At 38.0% G+C, this 15,268-nt stretch overlaps 1 protein-coding gene across 23 annotated transcripts in view; it reads right to left on the bottom strand.

Moving 5' to 3' along the window:
* The window catches only part of PARD3 (par-3 family cell polarity regulator), a 443,499-nt gene that overhangs the window by 180,779 nt on the left and 247,452 nt on the right, over positions 1 to 15,268 (bottom strand). For 18 of the 23 annotated variants that reach the window (XR_008436211.1, XM_053972924.1, XM_053973078.1 and 15 more), the window contains 3 exons: positions 12,407 to 12,546; positions 10,779 to 10,907; positions 6,918 to 6,956 (listed from right to left, as the gene is read on the bottom strand). Coding sequence is in view for 22 of the 23 variants with exons in the window: in XM_053972924.1 (XP_053828899.1) it covers positions 6,918 to 6,956; positions 10,779 to 10,907; positions 12,407 to 12,546 (308 nt within the window). In the remaining variant the exon portion in view is untranslated. The remainder of the gene's footprint in view (positions 1 to 6,917; positions 6,957 to 10,778; positions 10,908 to 12,406; positions 12,547 to 15,268) is intronic. The other 5 variants (XM_053972959.1, XM_053973087.1, XM_053972997.1 and 2 more) reach the window with 1 other exon arrangement.

Genomic DNA, 15,268 nt, shown 5'->3' with positions numbered 1-15,268 from the left:
TGTGCAAAGACATTCTTAACATCAGGGGCGACTCAAACTGTTTTGTCCTTCAAGTTAAGTGGGTGACACTGCTGTCTTACCAGGCCACCCTCTAAACTGAGGTACACAAAAAAATCATGACTCACTCTCATCCTATGCCATCATATATACAAATGTAGAACACATTAAACAAACACCTCTAAGGAAAAAAAACAGCTTCTTTGGTCAACAACTGTTTTGTGGGGGTGATGTTTAGTACTTATAAAAATGTACTGTATTACTGCTGGAGGTACTGAAAACAGAGCAATGTAGGTGGCCTGAAACACACCTTCCCAACAACAGCTGAGGGATCTCCTTGGGAGGAGTAATGGAGAGCTGGTGCATTCCACCATGGGTAGGCATTAAAGAAAAATATAATTAGAGCAACTCCATCAACAGAGAAAATCCTGCCTACTGATCCAATAGTGGCATGCACAGTCCAACCCAGTTTTCTCCTGAAATACAAGACCATTTATCTTTTTTCTTTTTTTTTTTTTAATCAAACGGTTGTGTTGCATTATAGGTTTTGAGGACCTAAATGAATACTTACCGGATTATAAAATTATACAGGGCTTAAGCCAACTAAACAACCAGAATTCTTATGCTTGCTTTCTTTTCCTTTCTCTTCCTAGACTAAGAATTTTAATATCTGTCATATGTTAGATAAACACTAATGAATCTTATTTGCTCATATACAGGGACTCATTATTCATATTAGTAAAGTTAATATGTCACATCTGGCAAAGACTGCATTCATTCAAATCAAACACCAGCTGCTAGATATCAAAAACTAGATCTGAATTCTGAGATTTTATGGGAAATGTGCTCTGCTTTAATCTTAATCCCATCAAGGAAGAGTTTTTTGTGTATTAGATATGGATTAACTTTAGTGAGTATTTATAGGCAAAAATGCTAGTTCATGAAAGTACTGTAAAACAGCCCCACTGCATTTCCTGTTATGTCCATTTTACGGATTTAATTTAATATCAAAAAAGATGTTCCACATGCAAAAAATAACTTCAGTTTAAAAGTTTGGATGGATTAAGATATGATTTAGGAAGAAATTAAATGCTTTTTCAAAGCACAAAAAATTCTAGCATGTGATTTTCATTTAGAATGGAAATCAAAGCTCTGTAAAAGCCCATTTTTAAGCACATCCACATGTTTGTTACTTTTCCCTATAACAAGTCCATTGCTTGTCTATTCTTACATTACTCTCCCTAATGCCAACACTCTGATCTGGGCTGTCATAGAAACTGGTTTAATCAAATGAGATTCCAAAAACTGATACACCATTAAAATTACATTCTATTGGTTCTTAATCTCAGAACTTTTCACAGGCACCAGTCTGTTGCAGGTACCATAATGACTGTACTTTATTTAGGCCAACATACTATGTTCAAAACTGCTGTTCTATTCAAACTTCGTGTTCCTACTGTATGTCCTGAAACAAAAACATATGATTGTAATGCTAACCCCATTTCTTTACACTTTGCTTATCCTAGAGAAGTGAAAACCAAGGGATTAGGTACACAGTAGGTGTCTGTTCTGCCAAAGAAGCCTATAAAGTTACAGCTCTCTGCAGTATCCCTTCTTCAAGAAAAACTTCAATGCCCAACACACTAATGACAGAGATCCCTAAAAATCCTTATACTTCTCTCACTGGCCTATCGGATTTACAAGACCTGAAAGACTAAAGAAAGAGATAGTGTCTGGAAAAGACAGACAGGAAAAACAAGCTGAAAAAGAAATAATGCCTTTGTAGAAATCCATGGCAGGAAACACATTCCCCATGAAGTAATGCCAGTATGGAGCACCTCAGGGGGATCTGTGTCTCACATCTATTTCTGCTGCAAACTTTCAGGCAAGTATGGCAAACCATTTAATCTCACTATTTTCCCTGCATTTAATATCAAGGGAGAATCAACACCAAGAGTCTAATGGCAATGATGCAATAAAACTAGGTTTGCTCCAAATCAACAAGTTTGTACACACGGGTGTGGCTTCTGGATGACTCTGCAATGGTGGCACTAAGACAACCCTGTCACAGTGGAGGGACACGTTATGTTGTCTCAGACGAAACTGAGAATTTTTCAGCAAGTGTCTTCAATGCCAGTCTTCAGAAGGCAGCCACAGGCTCCCTATGGTGCTGCACAAAGCCAGTTTAAGCGTGCCACAGCACATCTCAGGTAAATCACCAGCTGCCAACAGTCAAAACTGAGCCTGAGGGTCAGTACTAAGTACTGCATTATGCAGAAGCTTATGTGGCTTATCACTGAATGTTCCAGGAAATTCAGACTGGTCAAAAAGCATTCATGATCAGAGCCACTTAACTGTTATATTAATTATTCAGTAGGAATTAATGTCTTATCTCAAGTCATAAATGTGCCAGAACATGCTATTTAATACTAGAGTATCTCCTATGGTAAAAGATTGAAACTACAACAGTACCTTGCAGAAATCACACATTCACTACCTATTTCTTTCATATGGGCAGTGATCTAAAACTTGATTAAAATTATTAGCTTAAACAACTCAAAATTGCATTAAAAATGCTTTTAAAACATTGTAATCACCCTTGTGCCTCATACCATTAGAAGGTAAAAAGGTACAAAAATATATGCATTCCTACAGCATTCCTAAGCATCAAGGAGGAAATAACAGCATCAGCTTAATCATCAGTCAGACATATCCTCTTTCAATAAAATCATTCTGTAGCTATTGATAACAACACTGCTGGTGGTATAGTCTGACATTAGTCCATCTATGATCTTGGCTCAATGTTCAGACATTTGAACCACCAAGCTGAAGTTCTATATAGGTGCTAATTAGGAAGTGGTGGGAACTTATTACAGCTTTTAAAAAATATCTCTGGATGCATCCCCAGTGACTAGGTATCTTGAAGTAACACAAACAGCTTCTGAGCAAAAGACAAACACACACGCACTCAGAATACATCCTCTTAAAGCTCAACACTGACTGTGATTTTTTTCCACATGAATTTTGTATCTAATAATCAATACAAATAATGTATTTCTAGGCATTTTCCTAGTATTGCCTCTCATACTCACAATATGAAAACTTATGAACAAAAAGCATACAAAAGTAACTATTCATTAGTTCTGACAAAATGCCTCTGACCAGCATCACCCCTTTCCTACAGGCAAGGAATTCTTGCATAAAAAGGGTAGCTAGCTAATTTACTCAGAATCACGCAGAGAAGAATATGGCAAGAACAGCAATTGGATCTGAAAAAACACAGTGATCAAAATGAAATTTAGATAGTAACTGGAATATCAAATGTTTGAGTTCAGAAGAAAATAAAAAGCAATCCCATTTGCAATTTCTATCAGTGCTGCTAATCATTTATATATTGTTCCAACACACCAGCCACTCTTGTTATGTCACTGTTACGAATCCTGCACTCACTTAAATTCATAACATTCTGCTCACTTACAGCAATTTGACAGAAAAACAAATGAGAACAGAAAACTGAAGCTTTTCCATGATGTTGAGTGCAATAATCATTAAATGAAATCCTGAATTCTAACTCTGAATCTCTTCTTATCAATAGACAACACTCCTTAGAAAATACTTACTCATATGATAATTATTATTTTTCTAGCATTATGCTTAACAGGAAAGTTAACTTGCTGGTTCTGAATTCAGAAAACTAAGAGTGAATGACAATTGTAAAAGCAAAATATTACCAAAACACTATCAACCTTCAAAGAGTATGAGGAAAAAATTAATTGGCAGATGTTTTACGTAGCATAATTAACAGTTCATTTCAATGCACTGTAACAGGATTAAGATAATTATGCTTAGAAACAGAAATGTAATAATGATAAATTACTAGTTTTTTCATATTACAGGCAATCTCCTACATTCCAAATAATCACCCTGTTTAGCAATAGGTGTATCTGTTCCATGCTGTCATCAGCTATACAAATGGCACAAACTCATGGCTGGGTGAAACAACCTTTCAACCAAGATACAGGAGATTTCCTCGTTTCATGAGGAAGCAGAGCGATGGCTCTCTCCATAAGCAAAGGAGAAAGTAAAAACACCAGTCCTGTTTTCACCAGGGAACAGTTACTGGATAGAGGCTGAAGCTGCATCAGCAATTTGCATTTCTTTTGTAAAACTGGAGAGCAGAGCTTAAATTGTGTGAGCCTCTCAAATTACAAAATCTTCTTATATGTTAGTTTAAGATTGAGAATCTGTATTCTGTGATGGTGCATAAAAAAACTGAATTCATATGCTTTCTTATATGGGCTGTAAAGGATAACTCTGTCAAGGATTTCAGGCCACAAATTAAGAAAAAAAAATATCTTCAAGATTTTCTTTTATTACCTCTCTGAGGACTAACTACTGCATCCAAGTGCCACAATATTCATGCAAACCATTTCAAAGTAAGTTACATGAAGGTAACCCCTTAGTAAAGAATGATAAGTTGGGCTTGATATTTTGTGATTTTATTTCAGGCCTTCTACTTTCAAGGGAGTTCTTTTTTCCATATTTTTTTTTTTCAAAGGTGCATTTTCCTTCTATTTCTCCACAAAGACATAACAACAACAACAAAAAAATCCCACAACCACTTTGCCTTCAAATGAAAAACAGACTTGCATTCCACCTCTCTCATTTCTGTAGCTTCACTGCCTTCATCATGCTCTTTTGTTGGTTTTGGGTTTTTTTTGCTTTGCTTTCAACTATCAAGTCCTTGACACTTGGAGACTAAAACCTCACTACTAACAGGACAAAGATCAGAGCAGGCATAGAAACAGAAATTGCGAGATTAGAAATCTCAAAAACCTGAAAAGTAGACAGAGGAGAAATAAATAGGTATTGAAGCAGGACCAAGGAGAATAAAGGAAAGCAAAGATAAATACTTTCAAAAATAATAATAAAGAATGTGTGACTGTATTATTAATGTGCCGCTCAGGAAAATGATTTCTGTAAAATTGAAGTATCACACTTATCCAAAGCTAAGTAGATTGGAACAAGGGACATAAGTGCAAAAGCATTGTGCATTACAAATACCCACCCAAACCTTTCACATTTTGTCCCTTTTTTTATTCACATACTGGAGTCGGTAAATATAAAGAGACCTGGTGTTCCTACTATCAATCACGGTTGTTCTGAGCCTTTAAATAACTAACAAAAAATCCCAACGCATAAAGAATGAAAAACACAAGACATTAGCCAAATTTTTTTGTATTGATCAAGTTTCTAGCTTCATTCCCTCAGTAACCATATGTTACTCAGTCTTCATATGTTTTCCAATTCACTTCCATATTTTCAAGGCTTGCTAAGGCTTTCTAGCTGTTTTTTCCAGAAATCTCTAGTTACTCATACACCGCCTGTCCCTCCTGCAATCTCCTGATTAACAAGCATTTTTTACACCACATCTAAAGACAGCAAATGGGAGATACCTATTTTATTTTGTTCTTTCCTTAGATGAAGTTAGAGTGTTGGTTCCAAGAATGCCAAAGAAGGGGTTTCACCATGGAATTTGCTACAAAACATTAACTTTGCAACAGATGAGCAACTGATTTCTACAAACACCTTGTAGGCAATCTGCTTTATCTTAATGAGCTTTCAGGGTGGAATTTCAACTCCTAAAAACAGGATATTATAAGGCTGCACCCACAAATTATGGTATTCGATTCTCAATGGTATTCAATTACAGATAGAAGTAGTATCCTGGGCTTTGATCTTTGATCTCCTTACCTATCAGCAGTACGTGGTAAGAAAATATCAAGATAAAAATATACATCCTCTAATGAGATGCAGTAAAGAGATACCACAAGGCGTGTCTGAAACAGTGATACACCCACAGTTTTGGAGAGCCCTTAAGCAGATGTTTTTTAGAGAGGACACTAAAATTCAGAAGGATAGAAGTGAATATTGCCAACATTTAACTCAATTTCCCATTTTTACAGTTACATTCCATTGGCCTGAAAAATTAATACTATCAACCAACATACCCCTGATTACCTCACTGAGTTGGCTCTTATGTATCTTTACCTAGTCCTGACTTTCTTTTAATTCCAGACACCATCTTACCATTGCTCGTAATAACATTCTGAATTATCTAGACAAGCTCTTTTTGTTTTTCAGCAGCCTAACTCGTTTCAAATCCCAACATGAAGCTTCTCAATTTCTCCATAACCTGATTTATTATTTAATTTTAAAATAGGTACCTAACTGAATGGAGTTTCTTGAAGCACGTTTTTAACTAAGATCCAGTATATCTTTAAGGTAATATATTATTGTTATATTCTCTGTTGTTATTTCATAAAGTATACCTTTTATTTTAGACAAACTTGTTAGATGTATTAGTGTATTGTATATTGGACTGATCATGTTCCACTGACTAAAATGAGATATATTAATATTACACAACCTCGATCTAGAGCCTCACTGGAATATCACCTGTTGCAGCCCTAAAAATTTTAAATTTAATACTACTTCCATATAGTTTCTTAAAAATAGATAACAATGGTTTGCTATGAGGATACAATTAAGACTTAAATCCCACTTGACTAATTTCTGTGTTTGTATTTCAGATTTGTCATATAATCATGATTTAAACAATTAGCTTCAATATGTAACCCAAGCTAAAGTCTACTCTTATCATTTAGCTTTCGGCCTTTGGCTGTATGTAAGAGATGTAATTTTAAATAGCACTTGAACATATGTAGTAAGAGAATTGTGTATAATTTTCAAACAGTATTTGAAATTACATTAAAAAATGCATTTAAAATGTAAAGCTACAGAGAGCCATCTACAGTATATAAGGTGAAAGAAGAATCTGTAGAACTTTGATGGAGAAGTGCCATATCAATTTTAAAACATTTGGGAGTCTTCCAGTATGGAAAAGACAAAGCTCTTACCGTTTCCTTTGGAATTTGTGACTGGCTTTGTTCTGCATTCTAAAGGAAGTAAAAAAAATAAATAAGAACACAACTACATACGACACATACTATCTAACAGCAAGGGGATAAACAAAGATCTCTAATTCTGAAGTGAAGTGGTAATAAAAAATGAAGCATGTTCGTCACACCCCTGACTGAAATTTGTATAAACAATCACTACATGAGAAGTGAACAGAAATAATTCCAGGGTCCTTATGGTACATGCACCTGACTCTACCTGCTTGTGAGGGTGGTGACTGTCTGGCCCAGGAAGAACCACAACTGCTTGCACCATTTTCTGCCTGGTGGAATGTTCTCATTCAGGGAAGTTCCCCCCTGGCTTTTCCCTTCTACTTTGAAGTTTTCAGAGAATGACCTCAGCAGTCCAGATGAACCCTTCCAAATATTTTAAACAAGTACCTATTTTTAAAAAAATCTCATTAGGAAGGGATTCCCCTTTTGAGCATGTTTGGATGAACTAGAACCACAGCTCTGCATACCCCAGGAGAGGAGGATGTATTCAGTTCACCAGAGAAGGGACCCTCCTGTACTTTGCATTCCCCACCTGTGTCTCAGGGCACATAAGGCAAACACACATCATTGGAAAATGCATCCCACAACCAATTCTGGAAACACATATAAGGAACTATGGCTCTTCCAAGCCCACACCCACCGATATTAAAACCCATTTGAGAACTCAGGAGACACCTTAATACTGGCTGATCACTTTTGGGCTAACCAGCTATTTCTTTCTGCTGGGCCCTAATGAAATGCTAGGGTTTACTGGACATTTTTGTTTTTGGCTGTTTTGCAGGACAATCAAATGATAAAGCACAAAAATGCGGTGGCAAAGCAGTAAAACAATTTTACATAATAGCTTCAACCTGAAGCCAACAACCAGTAAGAAAAAAATGAAGACAGCTACAAGGAAAATGTAAAGGTCCCACATGTACCAATGGGCATATTAATTCTTAGGGTACTGGAGACTAATGCTGCCAGCCAGTATCTGCTGGCACTGAGAATGTAGCTCAAAAGCTAAATAACCTAAGTCAATCCTTCAGAGGATTCATACAGTCAGTAGCAGCTCTAAGTGTGAGGTAACCACAGTGCTCCAGGAGCTCTACTTAACGAGAATAATCCTTGGCCCTTTTATAAAAAGAGGGGGCGGGGAGGGAAGGCTGTTAGGAGATAATGTGTCTCTAGCTCATGTCAGTGTGGACAAGCCCTAATACATTACCTATCTGGCATTAGGTAACTGTGGAAGGAATAAAATGCACAGTATTCTGGAGAAACATGGTAATTCTTCCAGATCTCACTAATTACAAAAGCTGACTTCTTCCAACTTGATTTTATTCCCTGCTTCCACATTTCCTCACTTTTATCATGCTCTGCTGCATTGGATCATCACACACACATACCTGACCTGATCCACACAAGTTTCAGAGATCCCATACCAACCTAAACGGGCTCAGCTTAACAATCCCCTAAGTTTTAGCTAAAATTACACATTTTCATAATAACAGCAATATTAAACTCCTTAACTTTCCTGAAGTTTATTACCTTCACTTTACTTAAAATGAAACCCTAAGATGTTTAATTTTTTTTCAAAAGTCATTCAAGCCATAACCCAAAACATAAAACATAAAATCCAAACACCTGTTTTATTGAGGTTGTTATCTATACAAACGTTGGCAAATAAAAATGGTTTTAATAGTGAATGTTCTCAGTAAGCAACAGCAAGTCCTGCCCTTAATAAGATGGATAACATCAAATAACATGATTTTCTACATATGGTTTCTGAGACACATCTCATTCACTTAATATTTTAAAGCACACAAATGTAGAAAATATAAGAGAAATAGGGGATGGATGCAAAGACAAATTGCTCCTAAGTGGCCAGAGAAGGTCAGCATGTGAAAAAGATGAATGGACATGATTTCAGCCCATTCTCCTCCTTACTTCAAAATTAATGTCCTTTCTTTTTTTCTTAGCTTTTTTGTTTGGTTGGTTGGTTTTTTTTTATTTGTTTTGGGTTTTTTCAATAAGCCAGTAAAAGTCAGTGAGAGGAGCTGGTTGAAAAGACTTGCTTTATTTTTTTTAAGGATTATTTCTTACCAGAGAAGAAAGAACAGCCTTTATGATGACTTTTAGTTCAACACCTTCCCCAGCAATTCTGCTCCTGCTCTTTGACAGCAGTCAGCAGTGCATACCTAAGAGTTCCTCATGTCAGAATGCAAACAAACAAATCCTTATGCAACAGAGGATCATTAGATACATGTACTGTCAGATCCTCACAATACCATTTGTTCAACTGGAGCTGCAGAAAAACACACCAGTTCTGATCTGATCTCATTACACAGTGCAAAGCTACCTGACACAGCCACAGCAAGGTCTGGCTTCCCCATGCTGGACTTTGCCAAAGTAGTTGACAGGCTATTGCCTGAGCCACAGCAGGGAGGCTGCTGAGCTTGAACTCCTTCAAAGGGGCTGACTTCTTGTTATTTTAAAACTAGATAATGTATTGCTATTAAATCTCTGCATTACTTACACCATATATTTGTTTACAATTATTTAAACAAAATCTCATGTCAAAATATGCATTAAAACTTCCTCATTTTACAACAGAAATAATATACACAAAATTAAGATATTTTCTTACTTCTAAGTTTATTTAGAAATCTCAAAAAACATTTTCATTCACCTTTATGGAAGATAGCAATGCCATGGAAATTGTACCACAGGAACTTATAAACAGATTGCTTTCACTGTTACAGTGATAAGGAAGGGTGTAATAGGATTTCAAATTTTTATTTCTCTTCACTTTATGACAGCTTTCACTTCAGTACTTGAAGGCATGTTCCAAGAATTTTAAGGTAAAAGTTGGTTCATTTTCAACCTTCCCTGACACTTTGACTTCCTAGGTTTAATGGCAGTTTTGAAAAGTAAAAGGCTAATGTTTTGTATCTTGAAATGGCTAAACAAAAATTCATTTTCTTTGCATTCAAACTAACACAAATCCAATAGAAAAATGAAGTTATTAATTCATTGTACTTATATTTGTCTGTCTTCTCACAATAATGCAGCCAAGTAAGTTATTTTAGAGTTGTATAAAGCTACAATAATACAAATAATAAATAACTTCAGCAGTTTAACTGAGTACAGAACAAAGTGAGACTGCTACCATTCAGAGTCTACCTTTTCATAACAGAAGCTATCTTGAGTAATTATCAGAGAAATATAAATATACACTAGCAAGTGGAGCAGGTACAGTATGAAACATCATTTCATTCCTATTTAATGTAAATTCCTTAGAAACATCTTCTGAATTGCCTGCTAAATTAATAACGGCAGGGTTTCCATTCCACAGAGATTGCATTTATATTCAAAAAAGGCTACTACTTCTTATATTTTCCACTTTTTGATAGAAAGGTATTTACATATCCTATTTTGGGATAATATTATATGTTTGAGAACATATTAGTGAGCAGGTAGTGGGACAAATGGCAGGCTTTCAAACATAGATTTGTCCTTATGAAAGATATGGAATAATCTACTTGTCTGCATGCATCTAAATAAAGTCTATGCAATAGCTTCTCCTATAATAAACATTTTCACTCAAAATAAAGCTCTCACTTATACATTATCAACAAATACTTAATTCCAAAGCAGATCTTGAAGAAAATAAAAAACATGCATGTAAAATGTTCAAAATAAAGCAAAATAGCTTTTTTCTTTTTTCTTATATTCAGTGCTGGCCATGCATGTTTACTAACAGGAGACGAGATCAAATCAGTTGCTCATACTCATCTAAATCTCTTAGATGCTCTCTATTTTACGCACCAGTTCCCTTGGATGGAATGTTTCTTCCTGTCGAAAAATCAAAAGGGCAACGGTTCCTCCCATCTTGGTACTTCGCAGCAAGGACACAACTTCTTCTTGAGTTTTGCCTGTTAAATCAACTCCATTTACCTGTAACAAAGGAAATGTTAAGACATCAGGAAGACTCCAAAACAGAGAAACCAGCAGACACTTGCAGCAAAAAGTCATGTGAATCATAATATGGGTATTAAAAAACTCTCATTGGAGCAATCTGCTTATTAGCTCACATTACAGCTTTCATTTAATAGAACTAATTAAATGGTCATCCTTGCCATGCAAATACAAATAAGCCAGACATTTATGCTTCCCTCCTTTTCAGCAGCTACGGTATAGTCCAGCACACTGTAAAGCCAACTAATCCCATTTACTGGTATTTCTTACAAGAACCTCTGCAGAAATATCCTTCAGCAAAATCAACGTATGATCCCAAACTGGTCCTGTTTCCGCGTGTCTTGGTGTTATATATACCTTCCAAATATATTTAGCACAACAAATTGCAACAAAAGTAGAAAGCAATTGTTTTCCTGTATAACCTTGGCATTGCTACTCTTGACTCTGTTCAGTGGTCCAATCCCGTGGCCTCCACATGCCACTGATCAGCACAGGCAGGTATGGAACACATGCAGCATTTCCCACTGTACGAGCTAATTTCAGTAAGGGAGAAGCCAGAGAAAGAACGAATAATCTCAGGCTTGCCTGCTCAGAAACATTTTGGAAATGAAGGCAAAACAACTAACAGTGTTAAGCAAGGGAGTATGGTGCTCAGAAGTCAGCAAAACATCTTTTTTTCCTTCCCCTCATACGAGAGCACAGCTCACACAGTTGAGATGCCATAGCTGTCATCTTAAATGCATCTCAGTCCCCTTCTACCCAAGTCATCTGGGTTACCTTGAATTACAGTAATTACAGGGGGCTATCCTCCAGCAACAATTCAAGCTGACTTGGCCAATTTTGCAGTAAAGTGAAGTTAGAGCCCTGAGAGGCAGTTACAGACTCAGCTGTACCTCCGGTGTCATTTGGCTTAGGGACAGTAATGAAGAGCTGTGGGTGGTAACGCATCACTCTAGCTAGATTTGCAGAAAGCTCTCTGCAGTGCACCTATCTAAGAGAAATTTAGTTCCCTTGAGGACATCCTTACTTCAGGAGGGAAGTGGCCTTGATTCTCAGTAGGACTCCCCTCCTCTTATGTCTCTTTCAGTTAATTCACTAAACCTTTCAGGGTATTGCCTCCTATCCTTGGCAACATCTTCAATAATTTCTGGTCTGTCACTCCATGCTGATTTAATTCTACTTACTAGGTAACAATTGCTTTGCTTCAGTATATTCCTAAACAGCAATGCAAGACTATGACACTATATTCACGTAAGGACATGTAAAATTATGGTTTTGTAGTATGTCTAGGTCCAGCTCTTCAAACAGTTATGTACTGAAAATGCCCAGCAACTTAATGTCTTACCTAAAAAAAACAGCCAAAAAAAAGGAAAAGAGAGAAAAAGTCCTGTGTAACATAAAATACTATAAGCCTCAAAGTGATATAGTGTGTGGGCTCATGCCAAAACACAGACAAGGAACACGTAATATTTCCTCACCTCAATTAATCGGTCTCCAGCTTTTAATCTCCCATCTTGAATAGCTGCACCTCTTGGAAGGATGTTTTTCACATAAATTGGAGCAGAGCCACCAATTGGGACATCTCTTGAAGTAATGCTAAATCCCAAGCCTTCTGTACCTGCATAAGGAATGTACATTACTAGTTAAAATGCACATTTTATATTACATATTATTTTTACCAAGCAGAATGTATGTATACCTCACTGATACAATCCACAAAAATACATATAAGATGCAAGAATTACTTCATGACAAAAAAAGAAAACAAAAGATCTACAAGAAAGCTGTAGCTGAAGCACTGAGTCTGGGCACAGGTGGCTCAGCAGGCACTCCCTGCAACTTGCTGTTCTGATGACTTCCAAGTCATTGCCATATTTCTGACTTTCTATTTCAGATGAGCTGAGTGACAAGGAATCAGAACAAAGCATATCTGATATCCTATCACTGTCTTCCCCCTTGTCAATCTGGATCTCATCAATGATCCTTCCTTTTTCCTTTAAAGCTCTTTCAATGGCAACAGTCAGCCGATGCTGCTGGGTATGGGGCTCTGTCAGCTCACTTGTGGACACTGGCAGGTGACAGTACTGGAGCTCAGTGGTCTCATTTCTCCTGTTCTGGGGACCTCAGGCTGTTTTCAGTCAACAGCTCCTCTGCCCCCAGGCTTCACCTCAGCTCTCACTGGGCTCCACCTCACTGTCTGTCCTGCAGGCAGGGAGCAAACCCAGGCTGCCACTTCTGAGGTCCTGCTGCACATCCAGGTGACTGACTACACTTGGCCAAGACAGACTGAAGCAAAACAGAGGCACTTAAAATGACCTGGAGAAATGCAGAGTGGGAATCCAGTCAATACAGCAAATGAGGCTTGTGTGTATGTCAGAGAAACTAGTTATACCATCAGTTCTGGGATTCACAAGCTGAGGACAAACAGAAGCCTTTCCTAGCACACAGAAAACCCCTTTGTGATCCTCTTTTAGATACAATCTATCCAATGTTACCAACAACCCCTGAAATGCTACAAAAACCGGCCAATTCGCCCCTCAACATGACACATCAAGCCTATTCAGGACACTTAATGCAGCGTGAAAATAGCTGGCCATCCAGTGGAGAGCCCCTCAACACAGTGTCAGCACCCACAGCTCGCATTTGAAACTTCTCAGAGGCTGTCAAAGCACGTCTACAGTCCAAGTTACCTTCCTAGGCATACACAGGCCCAGCCTACATTTAAGCTGACCTACAATGGCAACCGGCAGTTAGGACTCAGCAATATCAGGTAGGTCCCTAAAAGCTACAGAGCACACACCTTTGTAAAATCTCATGGGGACAGAAACAAAACTTTTCTGAAACAGCTGCCAGCTACGAACCCTGGGAAGCTTAACACACCCAGTGTGAAAGACACACAACTACTGAACCACTTGAGGTGTTAATGTATTTAAGAAGGAAAAGAAACCAACTGTGCAACAGCAGCCAGAGAGGCGAGTGAGCAAGAGAGCTCTGAAGATCCCAAGGTCAATGCAAAAGAAAAGGAAAGAGGTGCTCCAGCTGCTGGAGCAGAGATTTCCCTGCAGCCCACAGAGAAGATGATGGAGAGGCAGCTGTCCCCCTGCAGTCCATGTAGGTCCCTGGTGGAACAGCCTGTGGAGGACTCCACACCAGAGCAGGGAAATGCCCAAAGGAGGCTGCTCCCTATGGGAAGCCTGCACTGGAGAAGGCTCCTGGCAGGCAGCTGTGGACCCATAGAGAGGAGCCCATGCTGGAGCAGGTTTGCTGGTGGGATCTGTGACCCTGTGGGGGACTGACGCTGGAGCAACCCATTCCTGAAGGACTGACCCCATGAAAGGGACCCACACTGAAACAGTTCTTGGAGACCTGCAGCCTGTGGGTAAGGTTCACCTTGGAAGGACTGTCTCCCATAGAAAGGACCCCACTCTGGAGCAACACAGATTGTTGATTGTGAGGAGTCCTCCCTCTGAGGAGAAAGGAGTGGCAGAGACAACGTGCAATGAACTGACTGCAGCTCCCATTCCCCGTCCCTGTGCACTGCTGGGAGGAGGAGGTAGAGAATTCATGAGTAAAGATGAGTCCAGGAGGAAGAGAGGGGTCAGGGGAACATGTTTTAAGATTTGGTTTTATTTCTTATTACCCTACTCTGATTTGATTGGCAATAAATTAAATTAATTTCCCCAAGTCAAGTTGGTTTCACCCATGACAGTAATTGGTGAGTGATCTCTCCCTGGTCTTATCTCAACCCACAAGCTTTTTGCTGTGTTTCACTTCCCTTGTCCAGCTGAGGAGGGTGAGTGATAAGAGCTGCTTGGTGAGCACCTTGTGTCCATCCATGGTCAACTCACCACAGTGTTACTTAATTTCTGTAAATTAACTAATTTCTGTTGCCTATGTTCAATTGCTAAACCTACTTTCCTAGAGAGCAGATTAATATTCACATGAAAAGAAAGCAGGAGTCAAATATAGTAACCAGTACTCAACATACAGACTTCTGAAATCTGCACAATTGCATTTGATTAAAATTTAGTACAATATATTTCACTATCAAGACAGAAGTCATGCTAAGAAGTAAACTGACACAGGTGACACGACTGGGCGTGACACAAGCTTTTAAAATCTTCATCTTGAACATAACTAAGTGCTCCTGTATATACAGTAAGGACATGTAAATCTTATTGTTTAGGAAATATGGATCAGTTTCTCTAGCCTAATTATTCTGAGACAACTTCCCTTCCTTCTGCAGCATTCAAGACAGATGACATTTTATTTGAAAGTCTTCATCCACTTTGAGGCAAAGATAAAATTTATCTGCGCTGTTACATAGAGATAAAAAAATA

The sequence above is a fragment of the Vidua macroura genome, chromosome 1, assembly GCF_024509145.1.
Source record: "Vidua macroura isolate BioBank_ID:100142 chromosome 1, ASM2450914v1, whole genome shotgun sequence".
NCBI classification, from domain to species: domain Eukaryota; kingdom Metazoa; phylum Chordata; class Aves; order Passeriformes; family Viduidae; genus Vidua; species Vidua macroura.
Note: the sequence above shows the minus strand (reverse complement) of the source record. Positions and strands in the feature narration are given on the sequence as shown.